We start from the raw sequence: 23,134 nt of genomic DNA, 5'->3' as shown, positions 1-23,134 counted from the left end.
ACGTTTCTGTGATGGCGACCAAGTCGTAGCCGTCCTGCTGTATAATGGCTTCCAGCTCCTCCTGTTTATTGGCCATACTACGTGCATTGGTGTAAACACACTTGAGCTGGGCTGTCAATCTCACCCCTGGCCTTGGCACTCCAAGCCTAGGCTCATCCCTAGTGAGCTGGGCAATATCCCCTTCCCCCTTCGAACCTAGTTTAAAGCCCTCTCAATGAGCCCCGCCAGCTCGTGGCCAAGAATTCTTTTCCCCCTTTGTGATAGCTGAGCTCCACTTGTTGCCAGCAGGCCCGGTGCTGTGTACACCTCCCCATGATCAAAAAAGCCAAAATTTGACCGATGGCACCAGTCCCTAAGCCACCTGTTAACCAGGTGAGTTTTCCTGCCCCTTTCAGTGCTGTCCCCTGCCACTGATGGGATGGAGGAAAACACCACCTGCGCCCCTGATCCCTCAACCAGTCGCCCCAGTGCCCTGAAGTCCCTTTTGATGGCCTTGGGACTTCTTTCTGCTACCTCGTCCCCGCCAACCTGCATTACCAAGAGGGGGTAGTAATCAGAAGGCCGCACCAGACCAGGGAGTTTCTTCGCAACATCCCTAACCCGGGCCCCAGGGAGGCAGCAGACTTCCCTGTGGGATGGGTCCGGTCGGCAGATCGGGCCCTCTGTTCCCCTCAGAAAGGAATCACCTATGACAATGACCCTCCTTTTTTTCTTAGTTGAGGCAGTCGTAATTCTTGGGGCTGTCTGACTCGTTCTAGGCAACCCCCTGGATGGAGCCTCACCTTCACCCACATCCTCTGTGGCCAGTCCCTCACATTCCAGAGCCCCATACCTGTTGCTTAAGGGCAACTGAGCAGGTGAGGGAGGCCGGGGGGAAATTCGCTTGCCCCCCCGAGCAGGGACCTGTTTCCATTCCCAAATGTTAACTGGATGTTGTTATCCAGTATCCAGTATATGTTGTTATCCAGTATTCCAGTATATGTTGTTATCCAGTAGCTTTTTAAGGCTGTGTAAACTTACAGTATCACCAGAAAGGTTAATTCTCTCCAAAGTAAGGGAGTGGTAGCAAAGCACAGAGATGAGGTGATTCCCTTAACATACAATTGGAGGCAAAAGATGCCTGCCTTGAGCTGTATTGATTCAATCCCAGCATCGTCAGAACTGATTCTGTGTGGTTTGTACCTCATATATTCTCTCAGAAATACACTAATTTTTTGCCTGGAGTAATAATTGACAGGAGGAGATCACATGAAATACTGGAAGTTCAGGCCCTAGTGACTTCTATTGCCACAGTTGTTACAGTTCTTTCTGAGTTTTGTAATGTGTAACAATACCTCTGTGTTTGAGAAACATGTCTTAGATTAATGTGTTAAGTCCATCAAAACCTCTTACCCCTATGTTCTATTAACTGGACTTCAGGATACCAAGTCTGCAATGTATTTGGCTTGCCTTCATTCCTACTTGCTTGTAAGAGTCAAATGTCTGTTGATTTATCACCAGCAGAGATCTCTGCTTTTAGAGTGTTTTTGTAAGCTCAAGAGAAAGGTTCATAAGGGACAATGATGCTACAGTATCTTTTATTCTCTCATCTGAACAATCAATTCCATATAGAAATGCAAGTCATGGCTTCCTGCATGTTTCAGATTATGCTAAAAACTCTATTAATTTTAGATTTCCAGAACTGCTGAAACTTTAAAAAAAAAAAAAACTACACACAAAATCCCCTTCTTATTCTGACCTCATAGACTTTAATAGATTAACTACCTTGAGAGAACATTAAACCAGAATAATTTATCTCACTGCATGACCTTAACATAAGCTAATCATTGTTCTTGCCCACTGCTTAAAACCTTTGCTTAGTCCTAATGAAACCGATTATCTACCCCATGCTTAAAACATGCACAGTTATCTTGCTGAATTAAAATGTCTTTATGTAGCCTGGTTTTTTTAATGAACGACAATGGTTTTATCAAGATACCATTTTTCAGTGAGTACAATATCATAGTGATTGTTGTATTAAAAACAAGAATAAATACTTAAGAAGTTTAGCTGTTCTTTTGAGTGTATGTGATAGCACTAATAACTTTATGTGTTCAATACAGTCATAAACGGTCAGCCTATAGATGATTACCAGTTTTGTCTTGTCTTGTAAAGAAAGATTGACCTCTGATCAGATCTAGAAAATCTCTAGCAAATAAAGTTGCTAAATATGTCTTGTGATACAGTGTTTAATTCCTCTAATCTGTTCTGCGCATACATTTATTTTTGCCGTTTTAAAATATAATAGTCTTAAAACCATTCACATTAAGACCCTCACGTTCGTAGCATGTCTTTTCTCTGGATTTATCACAATTTAATGAATTCAGTCTTTAATATGTGCCTAGCACTTTTCCATAGCAAGTGCTGTTTGAGCTCCTTCTGTTTAAAGAATTTTGTACATTCCTCACAAGTCATGTCTCTAATACGCACACACTTTCATACACAAATAATATTTCTGTATTGCATCATACCAGCTGTAAATATGGCTAGCATTTTTTTTACATCACACTTGTACTGGAAAAATAAGTGATATCCTGCAAAAGCGTCCTTCTAAACCTTTATTTAATCCAGCTTCGTCAACTGAAATTTATCTTATTTTCCTTGTAACTGTCACTTACAAATATAAAAAGCTACTACTGGAACCAGTATGCTGCTCATTAGCTCAGTTCACCAGGGCATGAATAAACTTCATGTTTGAATTAAATTCTTTTGTGTTGGTTCCTTTCTTCTGCTTGATTTTCGTACTTGAGTGCTAAGGTTCAGTTAGCTTTCCCTGTCTTGTAGAGATTATATCAAGTAGTCTGTTTGGAAAATATGTACTAAGTAGACTTAATATAAAAGCAAAATTAGAAGACAAATACAGTTCCTTAATGTTGAAAATTGATCCCTGCAATAAAACAAGGTATTCCTCAAGTAAAGTTGGACAATATGCTAAATATACAGGAATATATTCAAAGTTGTTCAGTTGTAGTAGTCTCACTAAACAAGAATAAATGGTAGTAAGTTCATGAAAAGCCACTAGCTAATGTTTATACTGTAGACAGGATTCAGTCTCCTCTAATTCTTGTAGCAAATATTCTAATTCTAATGAACAGAAATGACTCTTAAATATGACTTCTTTCTTGATCTTTAAAAGCTGATGTCAGTTTAGTTGAAGTATTCAACTTTTTACCTTAAAAAAAAAAAAAGTTCAGCTTACTTGCTTACATAACTTATCTGTGCTGTCTTCATTTCTTTCCACAAATAGGGGCAGCTTAGGGCAGAGTTGTGTCAGTACTGGTAGAACCAGTTTTTCTTTGCTTCAGACTAAAACTTCCAGTGCTTCACACTCTGAAAGCATCCTGAATGTCTGCAAAGAAAGTTCACCTAACACACCACCATATAAAGGTGAACCTTTTCCTAGCCTTATATGAATGACAAATCATCCAGTGTTTGAAGTGTTGTTCATTTATTTCTCTCTCTCTCTTTTTCTGTGTAGAATATTTTACAGTCAAGATATGGCCCTCAGCCAAAGAGAAAAGGTTAAAGTAGAACCTATCTGTTGAAATAGCTATACCTCTTTAGTTCGTGGTTCTTAAAATACATTTAAATGACCTTTGGTATTGTGAGAGTAGAAATGTCATGTTAGACTTTGTTTCTTTCTCTTCAAAAAAGAAGTGATAATTTTAATTCATCTCTGACCAGAAGTTAACCAGTGTAAACAAAATGCTCAGCTGCCTCAAATCCTCAGTAACAGAAGGTGGTCAGTAGTAGCAATAGTTAGTTAATTAAAGCATTTGACACAAAGGTTGCTTAGAGTTGCAAACAGTCTTCCTTGTTTTGTAGACGAGGAGTTTCACATATGTCATTTTCATTAAAGTGAAAGTATCTCATTAGAGATACAGTAGAAGTTTTTCTAAGAATTAGGTGTTGGCTGTATTAATATTTACAGAAATTTTGCTCACGTCATTTTCTAGCTCTTTTACTAACATGTAATCATTCATTTTACATGCTTTTTAATTAGCAAAAATTAGTCTGTAAAAGTTGGACTTAATTTCAGCAACTCTTTTCTTCAATCTTAAATCATATGTAAGTTTAAAAAAAAAAACCAACCCACACTTTTGTTTTTTTCTTTCCCCAACTTTCATAAAGACCAGGCTAACTTTCTTTAAATTCTTGGTAGCATTAGAATTAATTTTCTCACTAAATCACATGTGAGAAGTACCAGAGTATCAACAGTTCAGCCCCACCACAGCCTTAGAGGTGCACAAGACTTGTTTATCTAAGTACTATTGTCACCTTTGAAATACATAAAAGCTCAGACAGGTACTTTGCAAATTGAGTGTATAAAGTGATGCCTTTCCCTGAACTACATGGTTCATCTAGCAAGCATATTTTACTTCATTGTTCACAAGACTTTTTAAAATTGGAAATCTAGCACTGACATAAGCTACAGCTTTTTGTTGTGCAAATAAGTCATATTTATTCAAGTTACTGCATTATACATAGCTTTCCCAAATACTGTTACGGATATACTATTAACCAAAAGCATGCTAACTATATTAATATACTATAAAAGGTAATATTCCTTGTATATTACCTATAATAACAGTATACAAATGCTATAACAAGTAGATTAATGAGAGCTGTGAATCCTAGCAAATACCAATGCCAAGTAAGTTTGATTTACTGTATATAGTCTTTACAGGGATTCTGCTGTGTTTTGAAAATATCTTTCAAACTGTTTTGCTGCTTCAGGATACAGCAGACCTTAACAGGTACATTTTGGGGCATTTCATTCAATTCCAAGAGGATGTGTGTTGATGAAAGTTGCATGTTTTGTATCAGTCACAGTATTCACTAGCTGTTTCATTAGGTCAAAACATAGAGAGCACAACTGGAAAAAATGGGGTTACTCTGTGTAGGTCAGAGTCTGAGGAATCCTGACAAACTACATACTCTACAGCTGGAATGTGGACACAAAACATGTATGGATCCACTGTACCATTCAGAAAATGTCTGTTGAGTTGATTTTTTTAAAAGTAGAAAAACAGCACATCCTCCTCAAAAGGAACTTTTCATAACTAATTAATTTCTAGAGTCCTGGTACTTGGGGGGAGGGGGGTTATAGCATTAGGGGGTTTGTATGTGCTACACTACCAACCTGCCCTTGCTTCAGTTCTGACGATTGTGCTGGTCACGTTCATCGGCATGTGTGAAGAATTGGCCTGATGTTTGTGGTTGGTTCTGGCAGCCTGAAATAGTGATCATAAAGCTACGGCTGAACAGGAATTATGGGATAGTATAGGGAAGCTTGTACTGTTGCTATAGCAAGAGTTAACTTCACATGACACTTGCAAGCACTTACACAACTTCGAAGTGTAAATGAGATCAGACAATACTTCCTTCATCTTCTCACAGTAAAAAAGATTCCTTTTAAATACTTCTTCCGTGTCACCTAGTTACTGTCTTTGGTCAGGCAACATGCCTAATGACAAACTTCTGAAAGCATGTTGAGCTGCCTTGTATCTCAAAAATCCTGACAAGCAAGCTCCTTAATTTCCTGTTTCAGTACCACATAGATAATTAAAGTCAAAGCAAAGATTAATTAAGTAATCAATTTGCTGCTTCTACACAAATAAATGTGTGCTCCCTTGTAAACATTAATGAGACCACATCAATGAGCTGTAAGAAATTTGTGGCACTCTGGGACAGGAAGTCCTAAAATAAAAAGATTTTGTAAAAGGGTTAAAAAGTAACAAAGTAGTAAACTTCTGCTTTGAAAAACAAGTGCCTCCCTCTGTTAGAGCAGTCCAAATTTGCCTGCTGCATCCATGAAAGCTGTCCATTCAGTGAAGGTCAAAGGTTTTGTTGTTGGTACACCAGCTGATCATCTGTAAGCCTGTCAGGCTGCGCTGCTGAGCGGAACAAACTGCTGCGCACTGCTGATGTGCGTCACAGGACCCTGGGGTTTTGCACGGGGATTAGTCAGGCTGTATTTGGAAACGCCCTCAACTGCACCTTGTGCTGCTATATTAGTGTTTCTCAAGCGAGAGGAATTTTCTTTTGCATCTGCAGCTGCTCCTGCAAAACCCTCTGGTAAGTGCACAGCTTCCGTCAGCAGTACTAACTGTCTCCTGCCTGCATTTTTAAGGCAGGGTTATGAGCTAAGGCATTACTAAACAGTTGTTTATTGTGACAAATTGTATTTTTTAAGTAAAAATTTGATAGCACAGAATTGGCAACAGCATTGAAGGAATAAATATATTTACCAGTTTTTATTGAATAGGTTAATTCAACTTCAATGTTCCTCTACTTTTAAATATGTATCAGAGTATTCTTAAGTGTGGGTGTTTTCAGAGTGACCTAGCTATGTACCATGCATGTCTGCTTTTATTTCTATACAGCAGGAATAGCAAAGATCACATAATATAGCAGACCAATTCTTTAAAAGCGTTTGGTTGGTTTTTGTTGGCAGCCTGTATGCAAGCCCTGCGTCTCTGGACTCTGCTTGCCACCTATGCTGTTGCAGTAGGACAAAATCAAGGACAGAAGAATAAGGAGTGCCCTAAGCTCAGCGCACAGGTACTCTTCTTTAAAAGCACAAGAGGAAATGCTGTTGTCATGTTTTCTGTGAACACTCTCCAGATTTTTTATATGCGGGGTTTTTTTTTCAAACTAAATATCAGAATCCAGCCCATTAAGTGTAAAAAGATGTAAATAATTAAACAAAATAGACCAGGAAAAATTATTTTTAGCATGCATCCTATTCAATTTCTTAAAATAGCTTAGGTAGTGAAGCCAGTTCCAGTTATTTCATATAACCTGTGGTCATTATATGCAGTTTTGCAGCATGTTATCAAGCAACTGTGAAGATACTCAATGGTCTATTATTTCATTTCCATAATAATATTTGCCTATTTACTTTTTAGATAAGTAGCCCTAAGGCTATTTCTTGGCAAAACTACCAAAAGAGTAATTTGGTAATTACTGCTTACTCAGGATTTCTTACCATATTTGAGTTTATATCATATAAATATAAAACATATTATGGTTTTGGGTTAGGTAATTATAGATTAATAAATATCTGTCCTGAGCTCAGGTTATGCTAGTGGACTGCATAACCACTAGTGCAATTCTCCTGACTAGCTGCACATAATGCAGAGACTGATGTGACTACACTCACGTCCAGTAGCTTTTAATGTTCCTGTCTAAAAGGTAAGCCTATTGACAACTGGGGCGGCTAAGAGAAACCTCTGTTGCACTCATGGACCAAAATTCAAATTGTCTGAATTAAAGCCAAAACTTGGTTTATACATATATCAGTGTACAAGCACATGTGGCTATATATGAGCATATACAGATGGAGGAAAAGATACGCACGCACTCCCATTCTGTGGCTTTTGTTACGGCTCCCCCACTTCTTGCAGCTCATATATTGCAAATAGCAGAAGTTACATGAAGAAGTTTGCAGGCTTTTCAGAAGCTTTTTGGTAAGCTTTGTTGTCTAGAGTAAGTTGATGAACATAACGTTATGTAATAATATAAAAAAGAAAAGGGGAGTGGAAAATAAGATGTAAATGTAAATTAAGGAATGTGCCCCTTTTCTTTATAATTTCACCAAACTGTTACTTTCTACCACCAAGAACAAATTTTCTGTAGCTTGCCAGGGTATCAAATTTCACAGCTATCATGGATGCCATGCCCTGGCTTTTTTGGTACATGTCGATAAGTAAGTATATGTGATAGCTAGTCTCAGACCTTGGATTTGAGCATCTGCAGTTCCCAAAATAAATGTCATTTACTCTTAGTTTATACTCTTTTACCAAGAAACTCTCACCAGGGACAAGAAATAAAATTTACAAATAATTGAATCCTATCCATTTTATCACTTTGATTTACATTTTCCTTGTTCAGAAATAACATTAATACTTCCCCCTCCTTGACAGCCCACCCTTGTGTGTCCTCTGCATCAAAAGTTAATAGATTTCGAACCTAGTCTAGTCTAAGGCAGGTTTACCAACAAAGTAGAAAAAAAGAAATTGTGTGATAATTGAAATTCACATACTGTCAATAGTACTATGGCTAGTTCTTATTCATTGTCTTATCACTTCTGTGACATTATGGTCATCTGAAATTTTGTGGAATATTTTTAATATGTCTGTAAGTGCAAGAACAGTCCTTGTTATTATTCAGAATTATTGACACTTAACAAAGTACTCTATCAATCATTGAGAATTATAGAGAAGTGCCCTTAAAATTTAATCTACCCATAACGCAGAGTATTTTCTTAGCAGTGATTTTTGGGAGGCATCTGTACTGGATTAGTCTTTGTAATATAAAAAAACTTTGTATTTGCCAAGTAGTGTAGGCTTACAGGGTATCAATATAAAAGTACTTGGCCTCATTTTCATATGTCCTTGATCAAAGCATTACTTAGTAGACTTATGATAACAACCTCTTATATTTTTAGTTATTACTAGTAAGATGTCAGGCTGTGTATCTGGATTTGATTGTGAAATGAGCCGTATCACCATGCAGTTAAGATAGCAAGTCATTCATCAGCTCATCTTTCCCAGTTTAAAATTATGGATAGTGAAAACAACAGAAAGTCCCACAGTCATCCTTTATATGAAGTTTCCTTTCTTATTGGATTTTTTTTTTAACCACGGAGACTTACGTTATTGTTTTACTAGGTAGGGGGAGGGAAGTAACTGCTCTGCCTCCAGCACTCAGTAGTTTCGAAACTTCAGTATAATCTTAACTCCAGAATATGACATTACACCTTGTGCACACAATCAGTTATTAATTCCTTAGGATACCTAATTGGAAATACCTACTATAGCAGCTGTGAATTCACTTAGATACCTGCCTTTCATTTTAGTGATTAGCACCAACTCCTGTTTAATCATCGAACCCACGCAGCATGCACTTAGATACACACTGTCTCAAATACTAAGGAAACAATGTATATAAGCAGCACCCAGATACAACATAAAAGCAGCTCTGTTTGCAGTCCTGCCATCTAATTGTATAGAAGAAACTTTATTTCAAAACTAGAATTCAATGCGATCTTTACAGTAAATACTTTTCCTCTTTATTTAGCCCAGCTACATAGATGCATGTCTCATGAACTAAATATACTTGTGATTTTCAGAACTATCCTTGTTGTAAATGACCCATTCTGTGGTTTGTAGGACTGGGGGATTTCCAAACCTGTGTGAATCCATTACTGTTCATTCATCAAGGTATGACTATAACATTGTTAGCTACAAAAGATTTCCTGCATCCTTATTCCAGTTACCTACTATCACAAACAAGCAGATCTGTCTTTCCTTTTCATATATCCAGTTAAGCTCAACCTTTAAAATAATCTTTTTCAGTTTTGTTCTCTTTGCTTCTCTTTGAAGGCTCTTTAAAAATGCTAGAGACTAGAAACTTAAATGTATTTGTGGCCAATGTATATGCCAACCACAAATTACCTGTGGGAGGTGTTGTCTTTTAACATGTGTTTTAAAAGAGATACCAGTCTCTGAGCTATTTCAGTAACATACAGATGTCCTTGGTAAGAAAGCAAAACTTTTATAAAATAACAGAATAAATAGGGGCAGATAAGTGATTCAATATGATGTACTGCCAGATGTGACAATGAAATATGAATTCCTTCTCCTGTGCTTATATAGTTTTAGTCCTGTATGTAGAAGCTCCTTGCTCCGAAAAGCTTTCCTGCTTTTGTTAGTTGCTGTGGAGTATTTTATTTAGTTGTTTTCTCCATATGCGTTCTTTGCAGTCAACTGAATTTTGGGCCTTTTGTGTATATTGAGTTGACTCCTAGAGCTCTCTTAAACAATTTACAGAAAGACAAATTTTGGTAAAATTGACTGAACTTTTCTTATTGGCACTTTTTCACTCTTTGTTCTTTCATCTGTCTTATCAGTTCTTTCCAACTTGAATCTTATTGTCTCTTTGAAGTATGAAGAATGGCAAATATGCAACAAGAAACTAGCAGCTAGACTGGGCAGAAGTAGAAGACATTGAAGGAGAGAGTTTGCCAGAAAACTGCTGACTGTTTATTAGACAGTTTTGTTAGCTTCTAATGTAATAATGATAAAGCCTAAATAAAAGAATTGCTACTTAATGTTCAGTTGCAAATATGAATACAAGGAACTAGTGAAGGCGGCGGTGGCTATTTTGACTAACCATGTTTGTCTGAGGCTTTATCATACCCATAATGAAGACTTGGTTTTGCCTATGAAAGTGCCTGTGAGACTGAAATTGTCGGCGTTATACTCGCTGCAGAAGACTTTTCTTTTTTTTCCCCCTAAATTAAAATACTCTTCAACTGACTTCAGTTCTTGTGTAAAAATGAAAGATGGATTAGAAATAAATGAACCTTAAAAACTGATCTTGAGTAGGAGTATCAGTTTACAACATCAAAGCAGGAAGTTTTCATCATGCTTAAAATCTTAAGCAATGTCTTGTTTAACACCACCTACTGAAAGTGTTTACTGAGGAGGCTTTTCCCTCAGGTTGTTTCAGAAATTTACAAGAGGCCTCAGTCTGGAAGAAAACAGGAGCAAGCAATCCAACTTTCATCATAACAGTCGCTCCCTCTGGTCTCTCCATCTCCCTCAACATCTGTTCTGTTTAAATCAGTTTTATTAGGAAGTCTGTTGCTTAGCAGCTACGTAAACCAAATGTTTGAGCTACGTCTCACAAAAGCACACATTTAGATTTCACTTTGTTTAATTTTTGCATTTCAAGTCTAACAATACATCTATAATTTGCCTCCTGAAAGTCAAAGGAATTAGACTAGTCAATTTACAGTGAAAAAAATTACAAAACAGAGTCAAATTGCTTTATCTTTCATTATAGATGAAAAAATGCTATGTACCCAACAAACAAGTGGTAAGATTAGTTTTGTTTACCAGCACTGTATAACATACAGAAGAAATACCATAAAACTCCTTCAAAGAGTTGCGTATTATTAATATTTTATTTGTGAAGGTAGAGAAGTTGATTTATTTCTGCTGATGATTGTGAATAAATATCTATAAATGCTTTGTCGATGTATTTCTCAAAAGATGAGAGAATTCTTTAATGGATATTCTTCAGGAATTTTTTTTTAATGCTCATTAGCTTTCTTAATGATTCCCAGCCTGGGATGTAGCCATTCCTAATGTACCTTTTTGAATTTGCTGTGCTAATAACAGTAGCAAGGCACTGCAACCACATGGAGAACAACTATCTTGGTTTAGGCGGTACCACTTTTACAGAAAATGTCTTTGCCATAGGATGACAAAGGAAACCCTTAAATCTTCCAAACTAAGTGAAATGAATCCAGTTTGTTACTAGACAGTAAGAAAGGTTAAATAGAGATTAAGCAAACTTTTCCGAAGATAAAGATAGTTGAGCACTAAAATACATGGTTGAGGAAAGTGAGGAATATGTGAGTGGAGGTTTTGAAGAATGGGTTAGACACATATCACCGAGAATGATGCAGCTGTAATAGTTTGCTCCTGCCTGGGGGAAGAGTGGACTAGAGCCGATATTTAAAAGTACCTGCAGCTCCTGCTTTTTGCTGACACACAAGTGTCTTTTCCATTACTAAAGCACGTGTCTGCAAGACTTTAAAATATGCTCTTTTTCTTAAATGATAACTTAATTCCAATTTGACTGTGAGTTGGTTGTTAATAATAAACAAACCACTTAGCAGCATCAAGAGCAGGAAGACAGAGTGTTGTGTGACTTATTAACATTTGGTGATCTGAGTACTCTGGTTCCACAAATGTGTCTGGAAATAAAAGTTGCTCTTTTTTTTTTTTTAATTAGCTCCTTGCGGGAAAGATTACATACTAGGTATAAGAAAAGGAAAGTTCAATGATCAGAATGTGAATAATGTAGTTCCTAGCACTTGATAATCTCTGAAGTTCTATACACAGAAAATAAAATTTGCTCTGTCAACAGATTGCAAATGTCTGATACCTTTGCTTTAGAAAGAATCCATACATGATTATACAGGAAAGAAATACACACTAAATTTGGAGATTTTTGTCAATAAGTAGTTCTTTTACCATTTCTGCAAGGTTGAAGAGAAACTTTTAGAGCAAGCACAGGCGGGGGGGGTGTTGTTGAGGGTGTGGGTTTTTTGTGGGCTTTTTTTTCCCTTTTTTACCAAATTCAGCATTAATCATAATATTCAAGAAATATTCTTCATTCAAAAGGAATACATGGTGTGATAGCATGTGTTATTTCAAAAGTGTGCAGTAAAATAGGTAATGGAAAATGACTGATGGGACTGGCTAGGGAGCAGGAATTCCTATATGGCCTTGTATTAAAGTACTTAGTTGACACATGCAGTGTTCTCAACAAAACAATGGGTGTCTAAAATCAGCCTCTCTTCTTTATTAACTACGTTGAAACTTTAAGGGCATATTAACTGCACAAAGAGCTAGTTTTAAGGTTCACCATCACCCAGTGACATATTTGAACCAGAAGATGATCCTGTCTGTCCTGTTTATATCTCCCTTATTTCCTGCAAATACAATTATCTTTTGCATGAGTGTCAGCTTATTGAATAATGTGATATTAGGAAAGGGAATGAAGACAGACATTGAAAGCAAACAGAAGTTAATGCAGTCATCAGTTAATATATGCAGAGTATTTTCTGTTTCTTCTCACTCATAACTTGCCTTCCTGTCCTGACCATGTCTTGCTGTCACGTGAAACTGTGTATAGATGCAGAGCTCCCAATCTGATGGACAGCAGGTATTATTCAATACATTTTCCTCTGTAAGTATATTACTGTCTTTGTTCTTACTCTTCACAGATGCCAGAATTTCAGAAGAAGACTGTCCATATTAAGGACCCAGGAAGAGTAGAAGAGATTATCTGTGGCCTCATCAAAGGTGGAGCTGCGAAACTTCAGGTAAAGATAGTAGAAGGTGTAACCAGTTTGGAATGAAAGCAATCATATGATTTTTGCTCTATGCCAAAAATTATAAGAATATTTATAACCAAAGCCAGCCTTCAAGTAATCTCCAAAACTTAGACATCATTAACTCTTTTAATAGCCCTTGTTGATTCAACTGTAATTCAGCCAGACACTAGTTAACTAAATAACATAAACATATAAGCTTGGTAATTTCAGGAAATATTCTGAGAAAAGGAATTAGAAAAACAGTTTTGTTAGAATAAAGTTATGGGATATTCTGGTTTATGTTACAACAGTTCAATAAAATAGGAAGATTTCTGTGACACATGATACTCAACTGCAACTATCGTTGATCGTTCAAAATTTCTAGCCATTCTTTATTTTGTCCCTCCATGTTGTAAGACAGTTTTGCTTTTTCTTTCCTTAAATAGATTATTACAGATTTTGATATGACATTAAGTAGATTTTCCTACAATGGAAAAAGATGTCCAACTTGTCATAGTGAGTACTTTTTTTTTTTTTTAAATACAGATCGGTTTGTTCACTCCTTTTAGTTTTTCCTAGATTTTAATTTTCTATCCAACTTACTCCCTAATAAATGAGATTTTATATTGTCTTTTTACCTAACTTGTACATCCTAATGAAATAGTATTATAGTGAGTGTCTATGTGTTTTATTTATATATATTTTAATCAGAATCTTTGTGAATTAAAATCAGATAAGTTGCCATTCACAATTAAAAAACTAAGTTCTGAACTATAAGATGTTACTGGCTAGATACAGTAGGTGTGACATTTTTTAAGAGCTGTTAATAGTCCTGATGCCTCCAAGAACCAAGATAGTAAACTGCTCAGAATTGACATTTTTATCCTGTAGCCTTTCAGAACAATCACAAAAAACGAATTTAATAATGAAGTGGGAATCCTAAAACATATACGATGCCCCATGATGATTTCAGAAACAGTTAAATCTCAAGAAACAGATAAGAGGCTTGTAATTAACCTTTTAATTCAGAGATGAGGGGAAGGACATCTTCTTGTTTATGAAGAAAAACCTGCCTTTTACTGGTTGCTGGTAAGAAAAGTTCTGAGGAAACATAGTGGTATATAATCTAACATTGCCTTCTATGCCATGTACATTGTTGTATAGCAAAGCAAAAGAAATACGGCATCTGTTTTAACACTTTTTTTTCCACCCCCCAGACATCATTGATAACTGCAAGCTCATCACGGAGGAATGTCGGAAAAAGGTAAACGAGAAACCTACTAGCGGTTGGTTTGTTGTTCAGAACTGTTAATATTCCCTGGCTGTACTGTGTATTGAATTACACAACACTATGAGACATGGGATACTTTCAAATCCTTAAAGCTCTCTGAGCTTTCTCACTGACTGTAAGGCATCCAGTCACTAACAGAAGTGATCAGAAATATTTGTATTCTTGATAGTGGCATGTCATTCAGTTTAACGGTGTCTATGTTTTCTTCTTAGATATATTTACAAGTTAACTCTGTTCAAAGAGCATTTCAGATTCCATTATATCTAAATAATGTAACCAGAATAAAGGAAGTTATTTTGATTGGTTAGATGAAAAACCAAGTGTTATTTTATAAAAATACATTAAACATCTGGCTTTTTTTTCCCCTTCAGTTATTGCAGCTGAAAGAAACCTATTATGCCATTGAAATTGATCCAGCTCTCACTATTGAAGAAAAATATCCATATATGGTAGAATGGTAAGAGACACCTCCCATCTTCAAATTGTACTAAGATTAGATTTAATAATTTTTTAAAAGCCATTAACTATGGCAGTAATTAGCTTTTGGCTAATGCATTAACTGAATTAATCTCTTGGAGTGTTGTGCAACAACTGCTTTTGCTTTGCTGTTGAATGAGCAAGAATGAACCATATAGGATCATGAGATGTAATGAAAGGTAAATCTTTACAAGTCAGTTTCCACCCATTTTTTGTTTGTATTCTAGGTACAATAAATCTCATGCACTACTCATTGAACAAGGTTTACAAAAGGATAAACTTGCAGAAATTGTGAGGGAATCTGATGTTATGCTGAAGTAAGTTCCTTTTGATTTGAACAACACTGTTTCGGAGCATTTTCTGTGGTTTCTTACTGTGTGTTTTCAGGGGAAGAACAAACAAACAAACACACACATTCCTGAGACTGTGACACTGAAATCTTGGAACGTAGCGAGCTCTTCATGCCCCCTGCTTTATTCATATTTTGTAGCTAAATGCTCACAACTATCACACTGTATACTCTAGAGATCTTAAAAAAAAATTTTTTAAAGTTTGAGTCCCATCTCTACAACCTTCATTTCTGTAGACTTTCATCCTCCTGAAATTGCACTGGTGGCTCTTTTTTTGTAAGAGGAATGTAGAGTTCAACTTTGTTCCTTTGAAAAACAATCCCTGTAATAGTTTTACCTGAGATAAAAATGCAGTGACTTGAGGAATATGTCTCATATGTTGTATTAAATATTGTTCTTCCTTTATGGCTAAAGGCAAGTTTACAAGACGGCAAAATCCTTACATGAAATGTGCTGCGGCTCCCATCTCTTCTGAAGTTCTCCAAAATTGTCTGTAAATTTGGGACTACTGAAACAAGATATTAAGACTTGATTTGTGGAAGTGTTTGTTTATGCTACTGACTAAATTCTTGTCTTTTGCAAAACAGACAATCACACCATCTCATGTCTGTTTGAAAGCCTATATCCATGTGGATTGAAACTTCATTCACAGGCTAAAACTCCCTCAAAAATTTTCATCATAATTTTTTTTCTTAAATGTAAAATTCTACCAATCACTGTCTGTGTGGAGAAGGTGTACACAGATAAGATTATCTTGTTCCTGGAATACTATAAACAGTTTTGATTGGATACTGAAAACTATTAAAAGCTTTCAGGAAAGAGTGACAATAAATGTTTTCAGGATTTCAAAACAACAAAAAAATGGTTTTATGGTAATAACCCTTTAGAAAGTCAAATATTTAAGCAAAGAAGATTGAAAGGAAATGTATAGCCTGATAGTAGCTAGAGAGAGTTCTACTAGTTGCTTGCTTATTGTGGGGTGTTTGGGGAGGGGGAACTGTTTTTAAGTCTTTAAAACATGATTAGATGTTTGGGGGGAAAAAATTCTGCAGATCAAGACCAAACAGGCCTTGATGTAAGGGTTTCTTTCTAAAACTGTGTGCCTTGTGTTAGGTTGATAGTTCTTGCTAGTCTGCAGAGGTGAGGCAAAGGAAATAAAGTGAAATGCTCAGGGATAATTAATTCTATTTTCCAAAGAAGATGTGAATGGCTTCTGAAAACTATCACTTTTCTTGGCTTGCTTTATTTGAGATTTGATTTGTATTTACACCCTGTGTTACAGAGAAGGGTATGAGAACTTCTTTGATAAGCTCAGTGAACATAATATTCCTGTGTTCATATTTTCTGCTGGGATCGGGGACGTTCTTGAGGAAGTTATCCACCAGGCTGGAGTCTACCATTCTAACGTCAAAGTGGTTTCCAACTTCATGGATTTTGATGAAAATGTACGTATGAAATAACCCATTCTTAGCAAACATGACTGAGGTATTTAGGAGCTATTTATATATACTACAAGTTGAACATTTTAATGCAACAGATGTAGGCATCTACCTGCCGTATAGAAAATTAGAATTGCATACTCATCACTCCCCCAGGCAAAAAACAAGCAGAGGATACCAGACCAAACACTGTTAGTGTGGTGTGACTACGATACCATTAATTTCCTTTAATGACAGCTTCAGGCTCAGCCCGGTACAGCGCTACTCCTCCTCCAGGCAGGGAGAATTGCTGTCTGTCTAGTCTTAACAGTGCTATTGCAGTCATTACGTTATTTAAGAGTAATTTATCTTGTTCGTCACTAGAGATTACGTAGCTCAATGTTAGTTCAAGAATAATACCACCAATTTCATTCTGGATTCTATCTTGTCTATATGATACTAGAAATAACTTCAGTGGGGTTTTTTTTATAGGGGATATTAAAAGGATTTAAAGGAGAATTGATTCATGTTTACAACAAACATGATGGTGCCTTGAAGAATACAGAGTACTTCAAACAACTGAAAGACAACAGTAATATCATACTGCTGGGTGATTCCCAAGGCGACTTGAGTATGGCAGATGGAGTAGCCAACGTTGAACACATTCTTAAGATCGGCTATCTCAATGATAAAGTAAGTAGCCCTGTAACCTTTTGAACTTTGAGTCAAATACTGTAAGTTAGAAACAGGTTCATTATAATAAGCTTCAGATAGATATCAAATCAAGTGTTTGGCCCACATTTGTTTTGAGATTTCAAACATTTTTCATGGGTTTCTTGCCCCGAGTGTTTTTCTAACCCAAAAGCTACTAAAACACAAATGTAAATTGCTTTGGTTTTCGTCCTGAACTACTTCCAAAAAGGTATTTTGTCAAGAAATAAAGCTCAGAGGCTACAGAAATTAATAAATTAATTCTTTTAAATTCCTGTGGCTCCTCCCCCTCCTTTCAATACTGGATTGATAACTGAGCAAAATTATAATCTTCCAAATAACAAATTTAGGCAGTGTCTCCTTTTTTTTGATTTTTGAGAAGACACAACTGATTGTTTGCTAAGTTATAATGTGCATCCGTTTGCATTCAGGAGAGAGAAAACTTCAGTTTTTTATTTCTCTCTGCCTTTCAGGAAGCTGAGGAAGTAGGTTTTCTTTCAGTATCTTTATGTGTGAGATCCTGGAATAAACGTGAGGTATTATGTCCTGGAATGCACACGCAGTTATGTCAGGCTACTCCTACTCTGTCATCCTATGGAATTCACTCATAGGAGCGATACATATTTGCACGGCTCATTCCCTGAATTTGGTGAAAAGACTGGTCAGTGTTTTAATGACAAAAAGTCTTTCAGTAATTAATTCTAAAACTAAGTGGGTCTTTCTCTTTGTCCCTTCTGCAATTAGGTAGATGAGCTTTTGGAAAAATATATGGACTCTTATGATATTGTCTTGGTGAAAGATGAATCCCTGGAAGTTGCCAACTCCATCCTACAGAAAATCCTGTAAATTGCAGTCTGAAGTCACTCCATTCCTTCCAGGAGGCAACTGGACAGAAGAGCACACGTGTGCTATTTTAGATGTGTTTATTACTCATTTACAGAACTGTTTTAATTTAATTTAAGACTTTTATCTTCATTTTGGTATTTTGAAATATATATGGTATCCATTGTCAACTAGAAGCTCCTTTTACTGCTCTTATGCTGTTCTTTATTGTCTCACACTCCTATTATAACTAAATTTATATTGGATTTATAGATGTCAAACTACTGCTGGTGGGATACTGTGGTTCATTGTATTTTAATCGGGCATTTCAGAGGAGCATTTTAGAAAATGTGGCTATTTTGTAAAATTGAAGATGTAAACGTTCTGTGAATAAGCGGTGTGCACGTGTCTGTTGCCTTTTCTTCTTTCAAAGAAGATATTTCAGTCTAAGCTGTACTTTGAAGGATCTTACTCGTATGCTACAGACTTTTGCAGAAGTTTTTCATACGTATATTTTTCTTCAGTAAAAATGCTCTATTCACCCAATTCTGGCAAAGTGTTTCTTAATAGATTTTTGTATCATTATGAAATATTCAGTATGCTTATGGTTTCTTTATCCTCTGTGGAAAGGGAAGAACGTTTTAAGTTAGTATGTCTGAGGTTTGACATCTTTGTAACAACAGATAGTTTCACAAGCTAATAGTACACAGCCATAACTTCAGCCCCTTTTCAGATTTTATTTCGTGTACGACTCCAATTCCAGCCTGCTGTTTCACGTCAAAGCCAGTATGGCTCGTCTAAAACAACTTTTCTTGGAATTCTCAGTGAGCTGCTCTGGGCACAGAAAATGAAAACAAAGCTAGATCTTCATCGTGGATTTTAAAAGCTGACTTGCCATCTTGCAGAATCAAGTTTTCTTGCTACCAGCCCCATGCCTCAGAAGCACTTACAGAGGACCGCTCCAGACTGGCTTTAGATCACATTCCCACTCTCTGCAAATTGTAAGCGCAAGTGTCAGCATGGCATCCTGGCCCTTCCAGCTTTGTTATGCACGTCCTCTCTGTGTAAACAGCCGTTGAATCTTCAGAAAGTATTTCCCCTGTACTGTACATGTTACAGTACCTCTCAGCATCACGTACCAAATAGCGTAGCTGAATCTAGCCGCAGCTTTGGAAGCCTACTCTGACATGTTGCAGGAGAAGTTAAAGGTGGTGTTGTGACCCTAGCCCTAAGAGGTCTCAGCTGATCTAGCTCTATTCATTAATAAAATAGAGGCAATCATATAACTTCCCTAACATGCAATATAGTCATTGTTCCCCTTTGCTTTCTTTTATACACAGCAAGAACTGTGCCATCTTCCATTCCCTGGGAATTGTAACACAGTACGGGAGAGCCTAGATCTGCATTCTCTCCCACCAGCAAGTAATACACATCTCAGGAGATGGCCTCTTTCCTGTCCAACCTGTGGCCCATTACCTAAATTCTGACTTCGTAGCACCAGTCATATTTTTTTTCCAAATCAGCAGACTTACATCTGTTACCACTCCTACTGGAACTTTTCCAAGAAGGCCAGATGGGAGGTAGTTCCCTTACCCCACCTCTGCGTCCTCCACAGTAAACCAGAACCAAATCATCCCCATATTTTGAATGCACGGCAGAAGCTTGACGTACAGTCTGAAGTAGTGCGAGAATCCTCTCCTACTCGCACTGCACATGCTGTGCTGGCAGGGAACTGCTGAGCACAGAGACCTCTCACAAATTCCAGCCTGGATCTTAACAGGCAAAGACTGTTTGAGGGACGATGCCCTCCCTGTACACGATCTACAGTCATGGAATTCCCTGCTCCTGGCACAGGGGCAGCTAGATTCCCCAGAAGCCGTCCATTTGAGCAGAAAACCACTTTAACCATACGGCGACGGAGAGGATAGCGTCTTGGCTGCCTTCCGTTTGAGAGCCACGGCTCGGGCGGCAGCAGGCTGAAGAGCTGACAGCGCCCTAGCAGTACCAGTGACAGGAGGAGACAGGAGCAGCAGCTGCCTCAGCCCTGGCCTGCCAAGAGCCCATCAGCCAAAGCCAGAAGGCGGGGAGAGCTCGAAAGCAGGAGTGACAGCTGCTGAGTCAGTGGCATCTAAAGGGCTGTTATTCACCCTCCCTTTCCTGCATACACACAAAACCAAGTGCCCAGCGGCAGCACGTGCTGCAGCTGATGTGTGACCGACAGGAGCTAACACTGGCCGAGTGGGAGACACTGCACAGAACAGGCTGAAGGCAAGGAGGACTTGTGGCAGTGGGGCTGAGCAGGGGTGTAGCAGATCCTCTCAGAGTAGCCAGGGACAGCAGCTTTGTAGAAGTTGGCACAGAAGAGCAGGAGGAAGCGTATTAGGACATGCCAACCACGGTGGGACGCAGGCTTGCAGGTGCCCCAAACACCCACCCAGGAGGGGCAGGAAGGATGTTCCTCAATGCAGGAGGTAGGAACTTCCTCCTTTTCCTCTCTTGCTTGGATTTGCCATCGAGCCAACCTTCACCCCCAGCCCCTGTGGCCTCTCTCCCTGGCCCCCCCTATTTGCCTGGGCCAGGGAGGAGGGCAGGACGGTCGTACTGCAAAACTGCAAGGGAGGGAGCAGTCATCTTCTGCCAACACTTCTGCCAGCACCGCTGGCAAGAGAAGCCGGGCAACGTTACGTGTGACACCCCACAGGGCATCAGCATGAGCTGCCTGCTCAGCAGCATGGTCTGCACCACCCGGGACATGGCAAGGCTCTTGGGGAACGCTGCAGCGTTTCCAAGGGTGGCCAGCAGGCACAATTTCTTCAACAGGTGACATTTTGGGGTTTACGCACCTACAGAATTTACATTAGCTGAGCTGACATCAAGGTTTTAGGGGGCGTGGGGGGTTGGTGAGTTTTGTGGTTTTTAAACAAGCAACCGCACTGGCTCTTTTGTCATAGCTGCCAAATAAAAGTCCAAAATGCAAAGGCCTTCTGAAAAACACCAAGGTGTTCAGATGCACTGCTTACTCAACCAGTCTCCCGTTGCAAAGGGCTAATTACCAGGCATTACTCCCAAAGTTTACACTGGGGCAAAATTTTCCGTCTACAGGCGGGTTACCTTTGGAATACAGATAACAGTTAAGATTTAGAGTATGTGAAAAGTGGCTGATAGCCACAGCTCCACAACACAAGATACCTCAGCAACACACACTGCAGCACAAGGTCATTCTGGCTACAGGCATAATGGATTTCCCTGGCCATCCCAGCACTGGTGAAAAGTTGGGGGCAATTCTGGTCTCTCTGCGTAGGGTTTCTGAGAGGCGAGAAACACTCATCCAACTTGTCTCCAGATTTCACATGAAGTTAGTGATCCTCTCACCAGAATTTGTCCTCAGCCTCACCCAACCCTACAAGAAGCAAGCTATCGCTCCTTCAACGTGATCAGGATCTCATTGTTCAACCCACCCACAATTAAAAAAAAAACAAAAAACCAAAAAACAAACACCCAAACAACCAAAACTATCTCGAAAAGCACATGCAGAGCAATATGGAAAATGATTAGGCAGTATCTTTAAAAGTAGTTAGCAAAACAGTTCTCCAACTAGATCTTCATCCCAGTTAACGAAATTAGTATCCAGCTTGCTAGAGCCCAGGCATATCAGCAGTGACCATTTGATGGTTTCCCAACTACACCAACACTTCAAAGTCTTTGCCTTGGTAGAAGATTTCAGATCAAACAACCATCTCTCAAGCATTTTTTAAGGCAGATTTTTCCAATCATCTCACCTCCAAGCAGATGGACAATGAATCGTCAGTGCCCGAATGCTCAGTCCACAGTGACAGCCACTTCACGAAAAGGATTCTTGCCCTTCCACAAGCCCGCAGGCAAGCCAAGACCTCCAGCACACTCTCTCCATTAAAGCCTGGCAGTCTCAGGTTCTGTGCTAGGGCTCTGCCAGAGCAGTGAGCCTCTGCTAGGATATAAAAGCAGCTAAAGCCACGTTGCGGTAACCTGACAGAACCCATCTACTGCACAACGGGTATCCGCACGCCAAAGAAGTTGCTGGTTGAAATGCCAAACACACAGCTTTCTAGAAAAAAACAGTTACCGACATGCTCAACCTGAACCAGGAGGTGCGATTTAAAAAACTGACATAGTGCTGTGCAGATTATCAATATCCTTTCATCATCTCACTGTTAACCATGACTCTTGCTTGTATGGTAGTTAAGGGAAAACACAAGATGCGCTTTTAGATATCCTCCGCTTTTTCAAAATCCCATCTTTTTATTGCTGATCTGTTGGCTAGAAATAAGAATGGATACTATCAGTCGCCTCTCCAACACCATGAACGAAATTAACGGCAAACAAAATGAACACCCCACCTACAAGTTAAATCGCCCTTCTCCAGCAAGTCAAATTGTTGTAATTGCCATCCAGATCCTGCAGTCAGTTTTAGGGAAGAGACACTACTCAGTCTGTCTTTCTGAATCAACTTTCTAACTAGCAACATTCTGCCACCCTAAAAGCGTATTTCATTTATGCCTCAGTTAGGAAAGAAAGGTATCATACATTTCCCAGACCATTTTCCCACAGCCAAAAGAGTATTTCTAAAGTTAAAATCAAGGAGTAAGCAGCAAAGTTAAGCGAGTTTGTTACTTTTTGCCCCCTCTGCTCACAATATCTGTTCTGTCTGTAGCACATGTCCAAGGTCAAGTATTTGGGACCTTTATTTAGCTAAAAATGTGTCGTCCTCCTGAGTGGGTGTTGCAGCCAGCTCAAATGTCCTCTTACTGTCAAACACAAATTAGTAGTCCTGAACTGAGCCAAAAACACGCACCAAGTACGAGCTAAAGATACCAATTCAAGCTTAAAGGAAAATCAATGTTTTTTCACACAGAAAAAACCATTTGAGTTCGACAACTGCAAAAAAACACAAACCCTAATTTAAGGATGGTTTTTAAAATATACAAAGCACATACAGAGTTATACAGCATTTTAGGGCAGAAACCTCACACAGAAAATATAAATACCCGTATTTTTCTGGGTGCACACCCGTGTTCCTTTTCCACTGAGCCTCTGACAATCCAGAAGGTAAGCGCCAACCTTGACTGCAGGCAGCTCCCTTCCATCCACC

General features: G+C 38.4%; 1 protein-coding gene across 5 annotated transcripts in view; it reads left to right on the top strand.

The window, feature by feature from the left end:
• The window catches only part of NT5C3A (5'-nucleotidase, cytosolic IIIA), a 31,560-nt gene extending 13,008 nt beyond the window's left edge, over nucleotides 1-18,552 (top strand). For 2 of the 5 annotated variants that reach the window (XM_075418661.1, XM_075418659.1), the window contains exons 2-10: nucleotides 6,497-6,603; nucleotides 12,848-12,946; nucleotides 13,384-13,453; nucleotides 14,155-14,201; nucleotides 14,600-14,685; nucleotides 14,933-15,022; nucleotides 16,338-16,500; nucleotides 16,966-17,166; nucleotides 17,929-18,552. In XM_075418661.1, coding sequence (XP_075274776.1) covers nucleotides 6,497-6,603; nucleotides 12,848-12,946; nucleotides 13,384-13,453; nucleotides 14,155-14,201; nucleotides 14,600-14,685; nucleotides 14,933-15,022; nucleotides 16,338-16,500; nucleotides 16,966-17,166; nucleotides 17,929-18,030 — 965 coding nt within the window. In that variant the 3' untranslated portion in view covers nucleotides 18,031-18,552. Of the gene's footprint in view, nucleotides 1-5,966; nucleotides 6,118-6,496; nucleotides 6,604-9,215; nucleotides 9,267-12,847; nucleotides 12,947-13,383; nucleotides 13,454-14,154; nucleotides 14,202-14,599; nucleotides 14,686-14,932; nucleotides 15,023-16,337; nucleotides 16,501-16,965; nucleotides 17,167-17,928 lie in introns of those variants that run through there. The other 3 variants (XM_009933684.2, XM_075418660.1, XM_075418657.1) reach the window with 3 other exon arrangements.
• The last annotated feature ends 4,582 nt before the right edge of the window (nucleotides 18,553-23,134 follow it).

Source organism: Opisthocomus hoazin, chromosome 4 (assembly GCF_030867145.1).
Source record: "Opisthocomus hoazin isolate bOpiHoa1 chromosome 4, bOpiHoa1.hap1, whole genome shotgun sequence".
Classification (NCBI taxonomy): domain Eukaryota; kingdom Metazoa; phylum Chordata; class Aves; order Opisthocomiformes; family Opisthocomidae; genus Opisthocomus; species Opisthocomus hoazin.
This window is presented reverse-complemented; position numbering and strand designations above follow the sequence as displayed.